At 41.4% G+C, this 19,217-nt stretch overlaps 2 protein-coding genes across 2 annotated transcripts; one reads left to right on the forward strand and one right to left on the reverse strand.

The window, feature by feature from the left end:
• Positions 1–6: 6 nt before the first annotated feature.
• Positions 7–8,944, forward strand: LOC102293098. Its single transcript, XM_014331466.2, has 5 exons — positions 7–220; positions 342–635; positions 7,111–7,455; positions 8,429–8,557; positions 8,655–8,944. The coding sequence occupies exons 2-5, from the start codon at positions 371–373 to the stop codon at positions 8,792–8,794; spliced, it is 879 nt and encodes a 292-aa protein (XP_014186952.1). The 5' UTR covers positions 7–220; positions 342–370; the 3' UTR covers positions 8,795–8,944.
• On the reverse strand, positions 8,829–18,999 carry LOC102294281 (antizyme inhibitor 2-like; the record flags this gene model as incomplete). Its single annotated transcript, XM_042217411.1, has 4 exons — positions 8,829–8,855; positions 18,371–18,587; positions 18,675–18,847; positions 18,933–18,999. Coding segments are annotated over 4 exons (484 nt in total), but the record flags the coding sequence as incomplete, so codon positions are not given.
• Between the last annotated feature and the right edge of the window lie 218 nt (positions 19,000–19,217).

Here is a 19,217-nt window from a genome sequence, read left to right on the forward strand (position 1 = left end):
TGTTCAATCTCAACTCAGCATTTAGGTGGAACATTCACTCTGCAGCAGACCTCAGGCTCATTCAGGAAAACCCAAACATCAAGCACAAACTCTGCTGTCTTCAGAATCCCTGAAGTGAATTTCAATAATGAGGGATTGTATCAGTGCCAGTATCAGACAAGGGTTTCAGGGCGAGAATTCAGCTCCCCTCAAAGCAGTTCTGTCAGAATATCTGTTACATGTAAGAAAAAAGATTTGCCTATTATGATTTATCATTTATGTGGATGAATACTGAAATTCAATTTAGTGAGTTATTCCTCACCAAAAAGAAAATAAACTAATAATGTGTTATATTTCTTCAGTGATCCTCCCAAAGCCCAGTGTCTTCGTGATGCCTGTGGGGAAGGTGACTTGGGGACATCGCGTTAGCATCACTTGTTCAATCTCTACTCAGCATTTAGGTGGAACATACACTCTGCAGCAGACCTCAGGCTCATTCAGGAAAAGCCAAACATCGAGTACAAACTCTGCGTCCTTCAACATCACTGAAGTGAACTTCAGTAATGAGGGATCGTACCAGTGTCAGTATCAGACAAGAGTATCAAGTCAAGACTTCAGCTCTCCAAAAAGTGACCCTGTCGGATTGTCTGTTGCTGGTAAGAGAAACATATTTTCTTTAACTCAAAATGAAAGTTGAGATGTTAAGTAAGATATGTAATTCCATAAACCTTTTCTTTACTGTTACAGAAGAAATCTGATTAGCAACCTTAACGGTGACCCTAGCAAAGATGGCAAGTTAAAAATACAAAAACAACATCATCAGTAGATTATGCTGATGAGATAGAGCAAAATACTTGAGTTTCCAGACTCTGAGAAAGAACTTTAGTTAAATTGCTGGGGTTTTCTCAGTTGTATTATTGAGTGTCTACCTTACAATATAAAGCGCCTTGAGGCACAGTATAAATAAAGCCTAATTGAATGGATAGATAAAGCTGGGTATTATGTGCATAGCATTGACAATGTATGCTATGTCTTGTAATGATATCACGTAAGTGAAGCATGTATAATGCAAACAGAATTTGTCCTAGCAAGTGTAACCCCCCTCAGTCTCTATTTCCGGTGCTGTATGAGTAAAACTCTCTGGACTCGAGATGGGTAGGGCTCAGGCGTGGTTTATTCCCCTTTATGTGGGTCTCTGCAATAACATGGGACATGAATAACCATGGGTTTCCAGCAACAGGATTCCGCCCAAACACAGCAAAAGCTTCATTGCTACTAACGGATAAGCTAATGATCGTATAGTGGAACTCACAGTTTTCTTAAAATAAATAAAAAACAAATATTGATTGAAAAATAAAATGGCAACAAAACCAGGGCTCGCAAAATCGCTAGCCCGACGTCCCGGGGCTAGCGATTTTTCCAGTCGGGCTACCAAAATCTATCTCTGCCCTGCCCGTCGGGCTATTGTAGGAAGGAAATATATGTCAATGCTTTTGCATTCTTTCGGAAATGTAGCTGGGTAATTATGTCATTGGCATCGGTGAGCCACTGTCAATATGTGACATATTGAAATCGCGTTTGAATTTGCGCTTGTTTTTTTGCTTTCACTTTGCAATCGTGCGAACTGTGTATAGAGAGCGACAGCACTGATCTGTGAGTGATGATAATTTGTCGCACCAATTCCTCTGACATCGTCTTATTAATCGTTAGCTTACTATGCAAACATGACAAGTGAAATCTCCCGCAGCTTAAACATGTGAGAGGTTGATCGCGCAGAGAATCGCTGAGCTTATGTGAGTGTTTGTTGTGCGTGTGTGTGTTTGTGTTGTGTTTGTGGGTGTGTGTGTGTGTGTGTGTGTGTGTGTGTAAAAGCAGCAGGATATATATTTCAGTTCTGCTGAGCCAAATAAGACAGGTCAGGGTGAAGAAGTGACAGCCAAAGAAAAGCTTACCACAAAACGGAAAAGTTATGACAAATCAGACTATAAGGCAAAAAGAAAGTGCAGCTTTATGGTTTCATGGACAAAAGAATTTCTGTGACTGCAATTTGATGAGCTAAATAACCAGGGCTGCACATAAGTGGTCCACAGGTGCGCATTCGCTGTCAAAAAAACAAAAACAAAAAACGCGCACAAGATATGAAGTTGCAGCGCGTGTTTGCATACATAAGATTTTCTGGAGGAGGACAGACATTTGTTTAGAACTCTTAAAGATGTCGAAGAAGCAAGCTCCTTTAAGCAATTACTTTGGTGTTCCTCCACCTCCAAACAAATGTCAGAAGGAGTCCGAAGCACGTATTCTCGGAAAAGTGGTTGCAGGAGGTGAGCTGGCTTCAAACAAATGATGAACGCACAGAGATGTGGTGCGGAATGTGCCGTGAAAATCCCACACAGACTTTCAAAGTAAAACAGGAAACACATAACAGTCACGCCAAAACAAAACGCCTAAAACAATACACTGCCACCTCTCTTCTCCCGTCACAGAAACAAAGCCTTTCGTGATAAATGGTTCAAAACGTGGCTCTATTACCACATCCGCATGGTGCAAATCACGGGTGAGAGTGGAATGCGATTTAGGCAAAGGGACAACTTTGATGAGACCTACGCCCGCTGGATTTTTAGAGCCTTTGCGCTGCTCTTTCCTCCGGAGCGCAGGACAGACAGCGATCAGATGTCCGGGTTCGCGACAATAAAAACAGTCGCGATTAACACCATCCTCCCGTCTATCTTTCAGTCCTATCTTTGGTGACTTTATTTTTGACTTTGTTTTGGGCACAAAAAGCACAAAAACAGTGCTTTTTATATGGACGCAAAAGCGCGTTGCAACTTCTTATCTGGTGCGCGTCTTTTATTTTGACAGCGAATGCGCACATGCGGACCACTTATGTGCACCCGTGTAAATAACATAATGTTCTGCCAGGTGTGTTGTTGGTTTTCTCTCGATTTCTGAGTCGACAAGCGCCTTTGTTACTGGGACCAGTCATTTTAAGAAAGGCCCCCATTAGAACCCATGAGAAATGCAAGAAATGCATTATTGCTCAGTCTGCAATATCTTTCCCAGAACAAACACCAATCGCAAATAACATACTAAAAATAAACCTGAAAATCTGTTTAAAACAGCTACTATGTTGCAAAGAGTGAACTACCACTGGCAAAATTTAGCAGTCTTTGCAAACTTCAAAAAGCAAATGGCCTCGATCTTGGTTCCACTTGCCTCTTACCCGTGACTTCAGCGGAAATTTCAAATTCAGGATCTGACACAGACTGATTCATGTCCTACACAGTTCTTACAAGTTCATAGAAATTTCTGTTCGATTAGAACCAAGTATTTGAGTTGATGATTGTAATTTTTATACAATGTTGTAATTTGTTTTTCAACAATTTTTTGATTAATGTTTTGTTTCCTTTACAATATTATGCTTTAATGTATAATATTGTAAAGGAAACAAAACAGGAAACAAAACATCAATCAAAAAATTGCTCTCTTTTTTTATTCGGGCTACTTACATTTATTTTGGGCTACCAAAAACTGAAGGGTCCCTGCCCGAAGGGCTACCAGGGATTTTGAAATTTTGAGAGCCCTGAAAACTTATCACAGAAAATAAAATAGAAACATTACTGCATTGTGGTTTAGGTAACAAAAGAGAAATTAATTCACTTAAATGCACATTCATGTAAATATAAATAAACTTCCAGACCAAAGCCAAAATTTCCTTTCATGTACAATAGTAAATGGAACAATGCTGCCATCTACTGGGCAAAACTTAATAAGCAGTATTTCTTAAACAGAATTAGCCTGCAGCTCAACCAAATACATGTTTCAAATACACATACCTGCAATAACATGGGACATGAATAACCATGGGTTTCCAGCAACAGGATTCCGCCCAAACTATCAAGAGAAGTTTCAAAATTATTAGACACGACAGTCTCCTCTAGCTGTTAGCCGCTAGCTCAGCGTGTCCATTTTTCCTACCGTCTAACCCATTAATTGCAAAACAAGGTCATAAAACTGAAATCTACTCAGATGCTACTGTATGGGCAGTTCATGCTGTTAATGCACTGTCATGTTAACTTCAATGAGGATTTTCAAATATGTTTCAAACTCATGTTCAGTCAGGGCGGACTGAGGAAGAACTTACCACAGCAAAAGCTTCATTGCTACTAACGGATAAGCTTAGAGAAAGCCCGTTTACCAGTAGCAGACTTCCGCTGCGGATTTTCAAAATAAAAGTTTCAAAATAAACCCATGGTTGCGATTCCAAGTTTAACAGGAATTTAACAACAACAAAACCATATCCATTCTTTTACATCGTTACACAAGGAACCATCTGGAACTCCATAATTAAACTTAGTGTTTGAGGAAGACTGTCCATTTACATGAACAAACTGGAATCTATTAATCAGATATAATGCAAACTACTGCATTGCAGTACCTTTATTTCGTATAGCATGCTCTAAGCATTGTATTGGAGATTATATATCGGAATTTCAGGAGCAGGATGTTACCTCAAAACCAGAGGTGGGTAGTAACGAGCTACATTTACTCCGTTACATTTACTTGAGTAAGTTTTGTTCTGAAAAAAACATTGTGTGTATTTTTTATCATAACTCTGGTTTTACGTGGCCCATCGACACAATTCCAAAAACTGGTATGTAGTTTGAAGTCCGCACTTTCGACCCAAGTTGAAATGGAGATTCTGACTCGCTGCATCTTGTAGCTGTGTCGTCTTAAATCGGTCGTATGATTTTGACGCGCCGGCACGTCCGGCGACCCCAGAGGGTTAAAGTCAGTTACAGCACTTTCAGAAAGACGTCTACTGTGATGACGTCTAATCATCACAGTTTCTATGCTATATGTTAGAACAAGATCTAAAGTGTTACTAAAGCGGTGAGTGGGTTCTTTTAGATTTTGAGCAAAGCCTAATAAAAGAATAAATGCCATGTTGAGGCTGTCATTTTTAGCCTGTACATGGATGTTAAAATCAGCCACAATCCTTTTTTTATCTGAATTGAGCAATAAATCAGATAAAACGTCTGACGTCTGTGTAAGGTCCAGGTGGACGATAGATGATAACAAATAAGACTGGTTTTTGAGTTTTCCAATTAGGGTGGACAAGGCTAAGCATCACGCTTTCAAATGAATTCAAATACTCTCTGGGTCTTTGGTTGATTGATAAGCTGGTGTGGAAAATTGCTGCCATACCACCCCTCAGCCTGTGCTTCGAGGATTCTGAAGGAGGCATTGATTCATTTAAGCTAACGCAATCAATCTGCTGCAACCAGGTTTCTGTAAGCAGTCTAAAGTGATTTGTTGATCAATTATTCATTCCTTTACTAACAAGAACTTGGAAGAGAGAGACCTAATTTTTAATAATCTGCATTTCACTGTTCTACTCTTTGGTGTGAAAGTGGATATTGCATTATTCTTTCTTTGTGATTTTTCATGTTTAAGTGATTTTTTTTCTGATTTTTAATTTGTTTTAAGACACAGTCTCTAAGGGGATGGCCGCCGGGATGATTTTAGGGAGACAACAGGAGGAGAGAAGTTGCAGAGGCATATTTGACTGCAACTCTGCTTCTCTGGATAGTCACATTTTGTGGGGTTTGGCCAAACAAATCGGCCAAATTTCCATGAGATGAGAGAGCTGCTCCATTCGAAGTGGGATGGATGTCATCTCTCCTGACAAAACAGGGTTAGAGTTAAAAATCCACCAGTACGTTTGCATAAAAAATATGGTAGTGCTATACTAATACGATAATAAAAGCATTTTTAAAAAGCTCTATTTTCTGTTGTCTATAATGTAGAGGGTAACTTTACCTCCACAACTAAACAGGAAAATCAGTAGAGTGAAGGGTTAAAGCAGGATTCAGCAGTGCGAATGGTGGCGAAACCCTAAGATCAGTTGTAGTGGCTCAGCGTGAGGAAAAGAATCATAACTCATAATAACTGAATAATAATTAACGTGAGGTCCAGTAGATTTTCTTAATGTGGAGGCGGCTCTTTGTGGATTTGCACAACTGCATTCAACAAGATATGAGCAGATCTTTCACATCTACCTTACAATATAAAGCGCCTTGTTGTTATGATTTGGTGCTGTATAAATAAATTGAAAATGAAAATTGAAATTGAACACAATCTCTTCCCTAAACTAACCGTATACTGTATATTGTTTTTATACTAGGCTGTATACAATTGGTGCAAAGGTAGAATTTAGTGAATTGATCTATGCATCATCAGCTTTAATGCAGATTAATTTCCTTTACTTCATGTAACCTAACACTAACCATGAGCACCACAGCCACTGTGCACAAGCCCAAGACAGTACAACAAGCTGACCCGTTTATCCTGGACAAAACTACCCAATATTTTTATGCAACATTGAAATAACACAAAGTTAGTAGAGCTTAATTTGTTTTGCAGGATGTTTCACAATAAAAATTTTTTTTATCAAAACACATCATGTACAAATCCCATATGTAATTCGACTTATGATATTAAATGTAATCTTAAATTTGCAGTTAATTTAGTGTCACAGTCCTTACCTTTTGTGTGTCTGTTGATCTTGAGCTGATAGAAATGTTGCATTTGGAATTACCTGCCAATTAAAAAACATTACTCCCAAAGTGCTTGCTCCTCTTCTTCAGGACTAGCTGTTGAAGTACCGTGACTTAACTTGTGTAATTTACCGGCACCTGCACTCATTCCAGCCCACTTTAACCCCCAAGTATAAACACTATAAAAGACACTATTGAATATAATGTGTGTTTTGAAAATGTAAGGATGAAAAGTAAAAAGTTGCCAGAAAATTAAATACTCAAGCAGAATTCCACGGTAGACTTTTGAGAGCAGTGCTTAAAAGTGGACTTTTTATGTTTTTATAGCTCCACCTACAATAACCCCTGTTCCCTGCTGGAAAATCTCACCTTGCAAAGTCTGTACATTTTGTTACAGCACTCTAATCCAACAGCATATTGATTACAAATGGCAGTGGAACTTTTCAATTAGTTTTTCCTACAGAATATAACCCAGAAATATCAGCTTCACTTCAGCTTGTTTAATAGTTTCAATGCATCTTCAGAATCCTTAATCGACCCTAAATTGTGTTTACTCTGTCTCACTTTTACCCAGTGACACTGCAGCAGCCCAGCATCTGCCTGACATCTCCTAACACTGGGCTGGTCTGGGGTCCTGAAGGTGTAGAGGTCATCAGAGGTGATGACTTTGTCTTCACCTGCTCCGTTTCCTCCCACTTTCCTGGAGGGGTTTTCTCCCTCATCTTCTCGGGCTCCAACATCACAGAGACCAAGCCAGCCGTCAATAACTCAGCCTCCTTTACTTTTCCTGAAGCTGACTATGAACACCAGGGCAACTACAGCTGTGTGTATGAGGTCGTAGTTGTCTCGAGGAAATTCACCTCAACCTTCACAGCAATGAGTGTCACCATTAAGAAGGCTGGATTGAAGCTGTACTTAAGTAAGACCTATAATTGATTTGAAAATTACCCTGAAAAACAAATATATTCTCTGGGTGTCCGTTGAGCTCAGGGCATCCTCAGAAAACCATTATTATTAATGACACCGGTGGCTGTTCGGTGAAATGCCACCTAACATGCATTTTTATGAGAACTCCCAAAACAGGGATGAGACATACACAAGGCATTCCTCACTATTATATTGCTTGGTGACATGTACTTGATGTTATAAGAACCGGTGGGATTGACTGTATTGGTTAGTAACAGTTAAACATAGGGTAATAAAAAGAAAAGTTAACTTGGATGTTACGAACCAGCTAATGCTATATACATGCTGCATATCTCAGTAAAATGGAGGTAGCTAAGCTAACCTTTTGGTGATGATAAAGTTAGCGAAAATGTGATTAGCTGGCCAACTCATCAGCACCACAAAAATCTGCTTAGTTGTTACTCCATCTGCTAAAATGAATTGAAAATGGCCAGTTAAGTTACCAGACCAATCTTTGTTGGACCGTCTTTCTTCTGGCTAGTACTGACTTATCTGTTCATGGCCTTGGTTTACTTACCTTAATGTTGTTATTTACTTTTTTTTGGTCATTAGCGAAAAAAACCTGTCTCAGTCAATAATTGTGTTTTTTGCTTTTTTTTGCTTTGTCATTTGTTTTGTGCTAACAGCCAGTTGTTTGTGTTCTGTGTACTATGGTTACTCATTGTTGACCCTGAAACTACAAGAGAGTCACTTAGGCAAGGCAAATGGGAGGAAGTGTTTTAAATCATATCCTGTGGCCTGACCAATCCTTCACATAGAATTCAGTGTAGAGACTGTGAGAGGCAACTGCTGTCGGGGAAGACAAGAGAAGTTAGGATACACTAACTTACAGTGGCAATATAAAACATTTAATATCTGAGAAAAACATTTCTACTGTATGTTAAATAACACAAATTTCATGTTTTTCTCATGTTTTTCTGTTGTAGTGAGTATGATCACGATCGTCTCAGTCTCAGCACCCCTATTGCTGCTTCTGCTGGTCCTGACTGTGGTCTTTCTGGTCTGCAGGAGAAGGAAACAAGCTGAGAAGTCTGAAGACCTTGTCCATTTTCAAAGTGTGTGCGCACAGAGTTACAGTACATTACAATAACAGATGAATTGAGAATGTATTTCAATTTGCTGACGTATGATATTCTAATGTTTGTGTTGCAGTTATTTCAAACAATTACACCATTGATGGTGAGGAAGAGCTGCATTATATCAGTTTTAAGCAGAACGACACAACGAAGAAGGTGGATCAAGGACAGTGTATGGAGAGAGTTGTGTGTGAAGAGGATCATGATCATGAGTGAAAAAGAAAATGAAAGGGCAGCCAACTTTTTATTTTCAGTTGGAGTAGAAGTGAAACCTGACCTGTTCAAAAACAGAATAAATACCACAGCACGATAATACTTTTAATAATTCAGTCATTATCAGCCCAAATGTGCTCTCTGTGTTGCTTAGAAAAAGATTTCTTAGTTTATAAATAATTATGAAACACTCAGCAAATACTGAGACTTAAAGTCTCAGTATTTGCATTATTAATCATTATCGCAGGTCAAGGTCATAGGCCACTGTTCTATCATAGGACTCAGTGTTTAAATGTAATGATATTTGATTATTCTTTCTAAATGAAAGTGCTAATGAGACATGTGTACCAAATATTGATAGAATGATCAAAAATACAAATTCTGAATTTTAGACAAAAAGTGAACAACTATAAAAATAAACTTACAAATAATCAAAGTTTTAGTAACTACAGTTTAGGTGTTTGATTTGTCAGAGAGATCTGTGTGCCTCATGGTCTGATAAATCATCAGTAGGATATAGATTTGTGTTGGTTGCTTCCAGCTGTTTGAATTTAACACCAGGTTCAGACAGTCGACATATGTGTACATTTGTGAGCTGTGTACATTTTGGTATGTAACACAGTAACGCTAAATTTATTAATTATTCAGTTATTCCAGTCAAAACACAGAGGATAGTTCCAGCAAATCACACTTTACTTTTATATAACTAAGTGAGGTGAGTGGTCACACACAGTTACATTACTTACACTCGGTAGCTATCCTCAGGTTGAAGAGTCCTGAGCTCCACGTAGCTAACATCTATTTTATACTGTATTCTAATAACAAGTGATGTGTAAGTTGATGCACTTATTATAGCAAATAATAATCATTTTCATCATCATCATCATCATCAACATCATCATCATCATCATCATCATCATCATCATTGTTGTTGCTAAATTTAAATGTAGCCTCATCATTTGTGGTTTTAATCATTGTGTCATTACTGTGCACATGGATGTTGTTCAGCTTTACTCCAAATTCAAATAAAGGCTGCTGCCAAAATATCGAAATGCTTAAATCTTATTACACACATTAAGAATTTCAACTATTTAGGAAATTATTAATAAACTAATGAAACAATTGTGTTTAGATTTCTTTTTGGCTGATAGCTTTTTTAAAGACGGGGTGGGGGGTATTATTTTCATGTTGGACTTTTTTTGCTCTAAATAAGTGTATCGTATCAGCAGACCTGCGACCATATGTTCTGGACACTCGGGTAAAGAGAGGGGCTGAGCTGTCAACTGATCACCACCTGGTGGTGAGTTGGATCAGGTGGCAGGGGAGGACGCTGGACAGACCTGGTACACCTAAACGCGTAGTGAGGATGTGCTGGGAACGTCTAGCAGAGGCCCCATCCGCGAGATCTTCAACGCACACCTCCGGCAGAGCTTCAACAGCATTCCGAGGGAGAATGGGGACATTGAGTCCGAATGGACCATGTTCAGCGTCTCCATTGCCGAAGCTGCTGCATTGAGCTGCGGCCGCAAGGTGGTTGGTGCCTGCCGTGGTGGTAATCCCCGAACCAAATGGTGGACACCAGAGGTGAAGGGAGCCACCAGGCTGAAGAAGGAGTCCTATCGGGCTTGGTTAGCCTGTGGGACTCCGGAGGCAGCCGACAGGTATCGACAGGCCAAGCGGAATGCGGCTCGGGCAGTGGCTGAAGCAAAAACTCGGGTGTGGGAGGAGTTCGGAGAGGCCATGGAAAAAGACTTTCGGACTGCCTCGAAGAGATTCTGGCAAACCGTCAGGCGTCTCAGGAGGGGAAAGCGGTGCTCTACCTGCACTGTGTATAGTGCTGGCGGAGCGCTGCTGACGTCGACTGAGAAAATTGTCAGGCGGTGGAGGAAGCAGAGTCTGGGGATGAGGGGAATGACCCGCCAATTTCCGGGGGCGAGGTCACTGAGGCAGTTAAACAACTCCTTGGTGGCAGAGCCCCTGGTGTTGATGAGGTCCGCCCCGAGTTCCTGAAGGCTCTGGACGTTGTAGGGCTGTCCTGGTTGACACGCCTCTGCAATGTTGCGTGGAGATCAGGGGCAGTACCCCTGTGGACTGGCAGACCGGGGTGGTGGTCCCCATCTTTAAGAAGGGGGACCGGAGGGTGTGTTCCAACTACAGGGGGATCACACTCCTCAGCCTCCCTGGGAAAGTCTATGCCAGGGTGCTGGAAAGGAGAGTTCGTCCGCTTAGTCGAACCTCGGATACAGGAGGAACAATGCGGTTTTCGTCCTGGTCGCGGAACACTGGACCAGCTCTTTATCCTCTCCAGGATACTTGAGGGTGCATGGGAGTTTGCCCAACCAGTCTACATGTGTTTTGTGGACTTGGAGAAGGCATTCGACCGTGTCCCTCGGGGTGTCCTGTGGGAGGTGTTGCGGGAGATATGGGGTGTCTGGCCCATTGCTACGGGCCATTCGATCCCTATACAACCGTTGCAAGAGCTTGGTTCGCATTGCCGGCAATAAGTCGGACTCGTTCCCGGTGGGTGATGGGCTCCGCCAGGGCTGCCCTTTGTCTCCGGTTCTGTTCATAATTTTTATGGACAGGATTTCTAGGCGCAGCCAAGTGGCGGAGGGCTTTCGCTTGTGGTCAGATCCTCGTTTTTAGATGATGTGGTTCTGTTGGCTTCATCGGGTGAGGGCCTCCAGCTCAGCACTGGAACGGTTCGCAGCCGAGTGTGAAGCAGCGGGAATGAGGATCAGCACCTCCAAATCTGAGGCCATGGTTCTCAGCCGGAAAAGGGTGGAGTGCCCACTCCGGGTCGGGGATGAGTTCCTGCCCCAAGTGGAGGAGTTCAAGTATCTCGGGGTCTTGTTCGCGAGTGATGGGAGAAGGGAGCCGGAGATCGACAGACGGATTGGGGCTGCAGCTGCAGTAATGCTGGACGCTGCACCGGTCCGTCGTGGTGAAGAGGGAGCTGAGTGTAAAAGCGAAGCTCTCAATTTACCGGTCGATCTACGTCCCTACCCTCACCTATGGCCACGAGCTGTGGGTAGTGACCGAAAGAACGAGATCGCGGATACAAGCGGCAGAAATGAGCTTCCTCCGAAGGGTGGCTGGCCTCTCCCTTAGAGATAGGGTGAGAAGTTCGGCCATCCGGGAGGGGCTCAGAGTAGAGCAGCTGCTGCTCCACATCGAAAGGAGCCAGCTGAGGTGGTTCGGGCATCTGACAAGGATGCCCCCTGGGCGCCTCCTGGGTGAGGTGTTCCAGGCATGTCCCACCGGGAGGAGGCCCCGGGGCAGACCCAGGACACGCTGGAGAGATTATATCTCTCGGCTGGCCTGGGAACGCCTTGGTATTCCCCCGGATAAGCTGGAGGAGGTGGCTGGGGAGAGGGAGGTCTGGGCCTCTTTGCTTAGGCTGCTGCCCCCGCGACCCGGCCCCGGATAAAGCGGATGAAGATGGATGGATGGATATTAGGGGTGAACGATAGTATCGATATTGAACCGTTCGATACAGTGCTTTCGAGTTCGGTACGCATATGTATCGAACAATACAACATTTGTAATTTATTTTATCAATTTTCCTTCTGACGATGCTGTCTGTGTTGAGCGCTCAGTGAATCTGTGTTCGACTACTCCGCCTAGGCTGCACTGTCGAGCGCAGATCCACTGAGCGCTCAACACAGACAGCATAGTCAGAAGGAAGAGCGCAGGGCAAGCTAGCGAGACAGAAGTTAAGCTCTCCTTGGACAGGCAAATTGACCCCCACCTCATTCAGATCTGGCGTTTGGAATTATTTTGGTTTTCATGTGACGTATGACCCTGAAGGTAAGCGAGTCATGGACTAAAGTAAAACAGTATGTTGGATGTGCCATGCAATGCTCAATTACATGGGTGGGAACTAGTGTGTTAGCGCAGTTAGCTCGTTAACGTGTTGGCCGTCTAGCCCCATGCACGGGGCGATCGGCGGTAGCTCGTTAACGGAGATTTGCCGTGTTGTGGCGTTAAGGTCATTTCAACGAGATTAACCTGAAAGCACTAGTGGGAACACAACGAATATGACTGCACATTTACGCCGACATCATCCTAGTGCAAAGACAAGTGGAAGCAGAAAAAAACAAGCATGCTACTAACTTTAGCCGAGTCATTTAGACAGCTGTTAGCACATGATTCTCCTTATGCTGCTGAGAATATAGCCCAGAAGAAGCGGATAGTATAGCTTTTATTTTGGAAAGAGACCATTTCTCTGTAATAAACTCTCTTTTCCAAAGATGAGTGATTCCTCAATCAGATACAGGGCTCGCAATATCGCTAGCCCGACGTCCGGCTAGCGATTTTTTCAGTCGGGCTACCAAAATCTATCTCTGCCCTGCCCGTCGGGCTATTGTAGGAAAAATATATGTCAATGCTTTTGCATTCTTTCGAAATGTAGCTGGGTAATTATGTCATTGGCATCGGTGAGCCACTGTCAATATGTGACATATTGAAAGTCGCGTTTGAATTTGCGCTTGTTTTTTTGCTTTCACTTTGCAATCGTGCGAACTGTGTATAGAGAGCGACAGCACTGATCTGTGAGTGATGATAATTTGTGCACCAATTCCTCTGACATCGTCTTATTAATCGTTAGCTTACTATGCAAACATGACAAGTGAAATCTCCCGCAGCTTAAACATGTGAGAGGTTGATCGCGCAGAGAATCGCTGAGCTTATGTGAGTGCGTGTGTAAAAGCAGCAGGATATATATTTTAGTTCTGCTGAGCCAAATAAGACAGGTCAGGGTGAAGAAGTGACAGCCAAAGAAAAGCTTACCACAAAACGGAGAAGTTATGACAAATCAGACTATAAGGCAAAAAGAAAGTGCAGCTTTATGGTTTCATGGACAAAAGTAATTTCTGTGGCTGCAATATGACGAGCTAAATAACCAGGGCTGCACATAAGTGGTCCGCAGGTGCGCATTCGCTGTCAAAATAAAAAACACGCACAAGGGTTAGGGTTAAATTTAAAAACTGTACTTTTGAGTTAAAATATATATTTATAATTTTAATAAATGACAAATTAAAAATGCATGAACATTTTTTTTGTATCGAAAAAATATCGAACCGTGACACCAAAGTATCGAACGAACCGAACCGTGAATTTTGTGTATCGTTGCACCCGAAGAATGTAGATGTTAGTAGATAGATATTACGAGATAGATGAAAGAGATAAATAGAGTAGGTAAAGTAATGTAAGATAAAAATAGTGAAAAGTAGATAGATGATATAGATGAGAACAGTCAATATAGTGTGATAATAGAGAGATGAGATGATGTAGATAGATAGATAGATAGATAGATAGATAGATGCAGATAGATAGATAGATAGATAGATAGATAGATAGATAGATAGATAGATAGATAGATATAGATAGATAATAACGATATACAAAATTCACGGTTCGGTTCGGTGACGTATGACCTTCAGGGTCATACGTCACATGAAAACCAAAATAATTCCAAACACCAGATCTGAATGAGGGTGGGGGAGGTTCAATTTGCCATGTTGCAAGGAGAGCTTAACTTCTGTCTCGCTAGCTTGCCCTGCGCTCTTCCTTCTGACTATGCTGTCTGTGTTGAGCGCTCAGTGGATCTGCGCTCGACAGTGCAGCCTAGGCGGAGTAGTCGAACGCAGATTCACTGAGCGCTCAACACAGACAGCATCGTCAGAAGGAAAGTTGATAAAATAAATTACAAATGTTGTATTGTTCGATACATATGCGTACCGAACCGAAAGCACTGTATCGAACGGTTCAATATCGATACGAATATCGTTGCACCCCTAATAGATAGATATAGACATATATATATATGATGTACAGTACAAACAGGGTGGATTACACATTCGAGTAGCACACAACAGGTCGTGTGTGCGTGCATATGTTTGTGTGTGTCTGTGTGTGGGGACGTGTCATGTTTTCATTTCTGAGAAAGGAGAAGTTAGCAGACATTAATATGTATATCTGGTCATATAGATACATAGGTTCAAACAGCTGTATGTACTGAGATGAGTCTGCTGTCAGAGGACATAAGAAGAGCGTTCCTTACTTTTACTATTGCTGTTTCTGTACTGTGACACATTTTAAATCTTGGCTGATACTCTTCAGATCATGCATTTCTTTGTAAATGTGGGGTAGCTCAGGAGGTAGAGTAGGTTATCCACTAATTGGAAGACTGGTGGCTGAATCCATGGCTGCTCCAGTCTGCATGCCAAAATGTCCTTGGGCAAAATGCTGAACTCCAAGTTGATGCATTCATCGAAACATGAATGTAAATAGCTGAATGAGACATGTTGCATAAGGCACTTTGAGTGCTCCAGTAGAGTTGAAAATCGCTATATAAGCACCAGGCCAAATGATTACTAAAGTGTCTGACAGCAACTCTTTCAAGAGTTTCTGAAATAAAAAACAAGGTTACGCTTAGGTCTGTAATTCATAAGACAGCTGGATCATGAAAGGGCTTTCAAAGTGAAGGTTTAATTATCACCATCTTAAAAACCAGTAGTGCATAGTCTTTAAATTGACCTAGAATAATCATATTTAACATTGAAGCATTAATTAGGGGTGAAACTTTTTGACCAGTCTTGTAGGACTGGGATCTGAAAGCCACATTGATGGTTTGGAGAAAGATATTCACTACTATGTGCACTGTAAACCCAAAGAAAATTAAGACAACCAATTTCCTTAATTTTTTTTAAGTTGATTAACTTAAACATTTATCAGAACTTCAGTATTTTGATTGCGTTTTACATTTGCCTTTTAACTAAAATAAAACTAAAATGTTTAATAATTAAATTAAAAAATTTCAGTAAAAGCACTTAAAGTTTTCATTCATGTCACACAAAATGTAAAAAATTGATTGCCTCAATCTAATTGAGTACAGCTAAATTTAAAAGCTTAAGTAAATTTCCTCAGTTCAAAAGAATTATATTGGCCTCCACCAATAACACTCTCTAAGTTGGGAACAGTCTACCAGCTTCCAGACTAGTCTACGCTGAATGAATACAGTGTTGTTCAGAGTCCTTTGGGATGATTGTTGTAGTAGGTGTAGTGCATAGATCACTCCAAACATTACCAAGAACTTCCTCAGCAACTCTTGGGAGACCTCCACAAAGTGACTCTGAAAGATGACAGCGCTGTCCCATCTCAGATCTGGCTCATCAGACTCATCCTGAATAATTGATGTGTGTAGGAGTTATGTTTGAAAGCTATGTATTCTTTTAGTTGCAACTCTGTATTTTTCCAGTTGTTTTGAGAACAGACTACTACCTGTGGATGGGTCAAAACTTAAACACGCTGGGCATGCTCTGTTTGAACCTCTTTGAAGGCTGGAACAGACAAACCTACAGTCCTGCAGGGCTGAGGAGGCTTTCTTTGTACATGAATTTATTAATGGATAGTCTCTGGCCCTGATCCCACCATAGAAGCCATTTGAGCCACTACTGGCAGAGACAAATGATCTCTGAATCCCAAATGTGGCAGAGAGTTTGCTTTTTAAAAGTGTGATCTTTTGCAGTAGATTTGATATAAAAAGGTCCGTTTGTCTTGTTCAAGAACACTTGTGGTATTTTGGTACAACAGACTTCAGGTTAGCATGATTAAAGCCTTCTATTACTGCAATGGTATAATGGATTGATTTAGCTTGGCCAGCTTGCAGTGGTACATAAACAGCTGTTATAATGAATAATGTAAACTCTGTAAAGTCTCTGTAATGTCTGCAATGTGACATTAGGTACTTGATTTAGGGGAAACTATGAGGATCATGGCCAGCGCCACTGTCACATTTGTACACTCGCTATTGACAGCTACAGGTACCTTGGTGTTCATCTGAACAACAGACTGGACTGGACTCATAACTCAGACGCCCTCTACAGGAAAGGGCAGAGCAGGCTGTACCTGCTGCGGAGACTCAGGTCGTTTGGAGTAGAGGGCCCACTCCTGAAGACCTTCTATGACTCTGTGGTGGCCTCAGCCATCTTCTATGGTGTGGTCTGCTGGGGTGGCAGCATCTCTGCCGGGGACAGGAAGAGACTGAACAGGCTGATCAGAAGGGCCAGCTCTGTTCTAGGATGCCCTCTGGACCCAGTGGAGGTGGTGAGTGACAGGAGAATGGCGGCTAAGCTGTCATCCCTGTTGGACAACATCTCCTGCCTCATGCAGGAGACTGTGACAACACTGAGCAGCTCCTTCAGTGGCTGCGGCACCCACGGTGTGGGACGGAGAGATTTCGCAGGTCTTTTCTCCCCACTGCTGTCAGACTCCACAACAAAGACTTTGCAGCTGATTTCAGGTCATACTGAATACAACATTAACCCTTTAAAGCCGGTCAGAGTTGGCACGCTCTGTTTTGCATAACTATTTTTAAATCCCTGTAGATCTGCAACCCTGTAAGCTAGCACAATAATTTTTTTTGCATATGAAACCGGAGGAGTTGTACTTACATCTTATGCCATCAGCTTGTCCTAGGTCACGGTTTCCTTCCACATATAGCTTTGCAAAAACTGCATAAAAAGCACTTGCAGCAACAAAAACATAATATTCCAGAAACACGCTTTGCCGATCCGATCAGCTGTTCGTAACACTTCCTATGTCCATCAGCGCGAACTATCGCATGTCCGCCATGACCTGCCCAAACCGGAAGTGACGTCATTTTGCGGAAATGTAGTTTTTTGCCTTCAGGGCCTTATGAGCCTATACTGGTGTTTTTAAAAGTTATGTTTGACTTTATGACTTTCTGTGTCGTTTCTGGGATGCTTAGGACTCATATTGCACTGCTGGAAATAGTTTATTTTGATGCATATGCTGGTTTTTTGCAAATTTGCATTATAATATTTATTTTCGTTTTTCCTGCAGTGTATAAAAATTGGTGTATTTCAAAAATAAAACTATAAGACACTCAAAATAAATTTCCTGTGGTGGGAAACTATTTTGTGCAACTTTTTTGTATTTACAGTTTTGAGGGATAAGCCTCTTAAATTTCTCTAACTAGAAATATATGTTAAAAAGACAAAAACTATTTTAAATTTTTTTGTAGTTTATTGCACGTTTTTGAAATTTATGTAATTACTATGCACTTAATGCATACATATTATTAAAATTTGGACTATAATGGTCGTATTGATGTATAGCAACTTGGAATGCTCCCAAAAATGTCACTACAGCATGTAAAAATATAATATAAGCTCTGGCGGACTTGGTTCTATGGTAGGTCTTAAAGGGTTAAGTCCATTTTATAAACTTGGGTCATTTTAAGTTACAGAAGTGAGGAGTGTGTGCAGTGTCACAGTTACATTCTCGCCTTGCATCATCACATTGGTCTTTACTTTAGCATTAATATGAACACTTGATCACAATAAGATAAAACTTTCAGTAATATTTCATAATTTAAATCAGATCTTTAAAGCAATACTGAATGAGTCATTAATAAAGACATTAAAAAATACCTTGAAAGTGGTAAATTTAACAACTGATCATCACCACCAATCCATATTAGTGGCAGTTATTCGAAATTAAATGTACAGTACAGTATTCTTATAATGGTTTGTTTGTGCAACAATAACTTACTGCTATATCAAAAGCATATCGAGCATCTGTGATAGCCTGCTTGAAGGCCAAACTTCCAGTGCACCCACTGCCTACGTGGAAGCTGACCCCAATCACCTCCAAGTTCAGCCGTCTGGCACATTCCAGCAGTTTACTAACTGAGGACAGTCTGGCTCCAAACTTTGCATTGAGTCTTAGGAGAGATTTGGAGTCATCCACTGCAATTCGCATTACTAGCCTACAAAATGCGTCCAAACATTAATAGTCAATACTCTCAAAAGACACTGCATAAAATGCTGAAACATATTAGCAGTTGCTTACTTACTTGGCTTGAGGATGGGTAAGAGAGATTTTTAAGAGTTCCTCCTCATTATCAAAAGTCATTACGTTCACTCTGTGAGTGCGGGCATATCTGATGTGGGACCGTGGTTTGGTAGGATGGGCATAAATGATCTTATCTGGGGTAACTCCAAGGGACAGGGCCAGCTCGATCTCAGCCTGCGTCAGACAAAGAGGTGTTTCACATGAACAAACTCACAAGAACATAAACAGAATCCCCAAATCATCTTTGAAACACCGGTACCTTGCTGGTGTAACCGGTTTCTGCTTCATCCCGCTGCAACAGTTCGGCCCAAACAGACTCCTCGACTCTGCGTTGTGTAGAGTTTTTAAAAAGACAAGGAGTCTCTGATCGATCATTGCCACTTTATTTCCTGAATGGAAACAACGGTGTATTATCAGTGCACAGGCTCGCCATACACCACTCCGCACAGCACACTACGGTAGAACATCTCATTAGCATTCCGCTTTAACATACAGTTTCACACATTAATAAACAAATGAAAAGTACATAAAACTGGTGTTGGAC

This window comes from Haplochromis burtoni, unplaced genomic scaffold (assembly GCF_018398535.1).
Source record: "Haplochromis burtoni strain Fernald_Lab_line unplaced genomic scaffold, NCSU_Asbu1 Contig_1926, whole genome shotgun sequence".
Classification (NCBI taxonomy): domain Eukaryota; kingdom Metazoa; phylum Chordata; class Actinopteri; order Cichliformes; family Cichlidae; genus Haplochromis; species Haplochromis burtoni.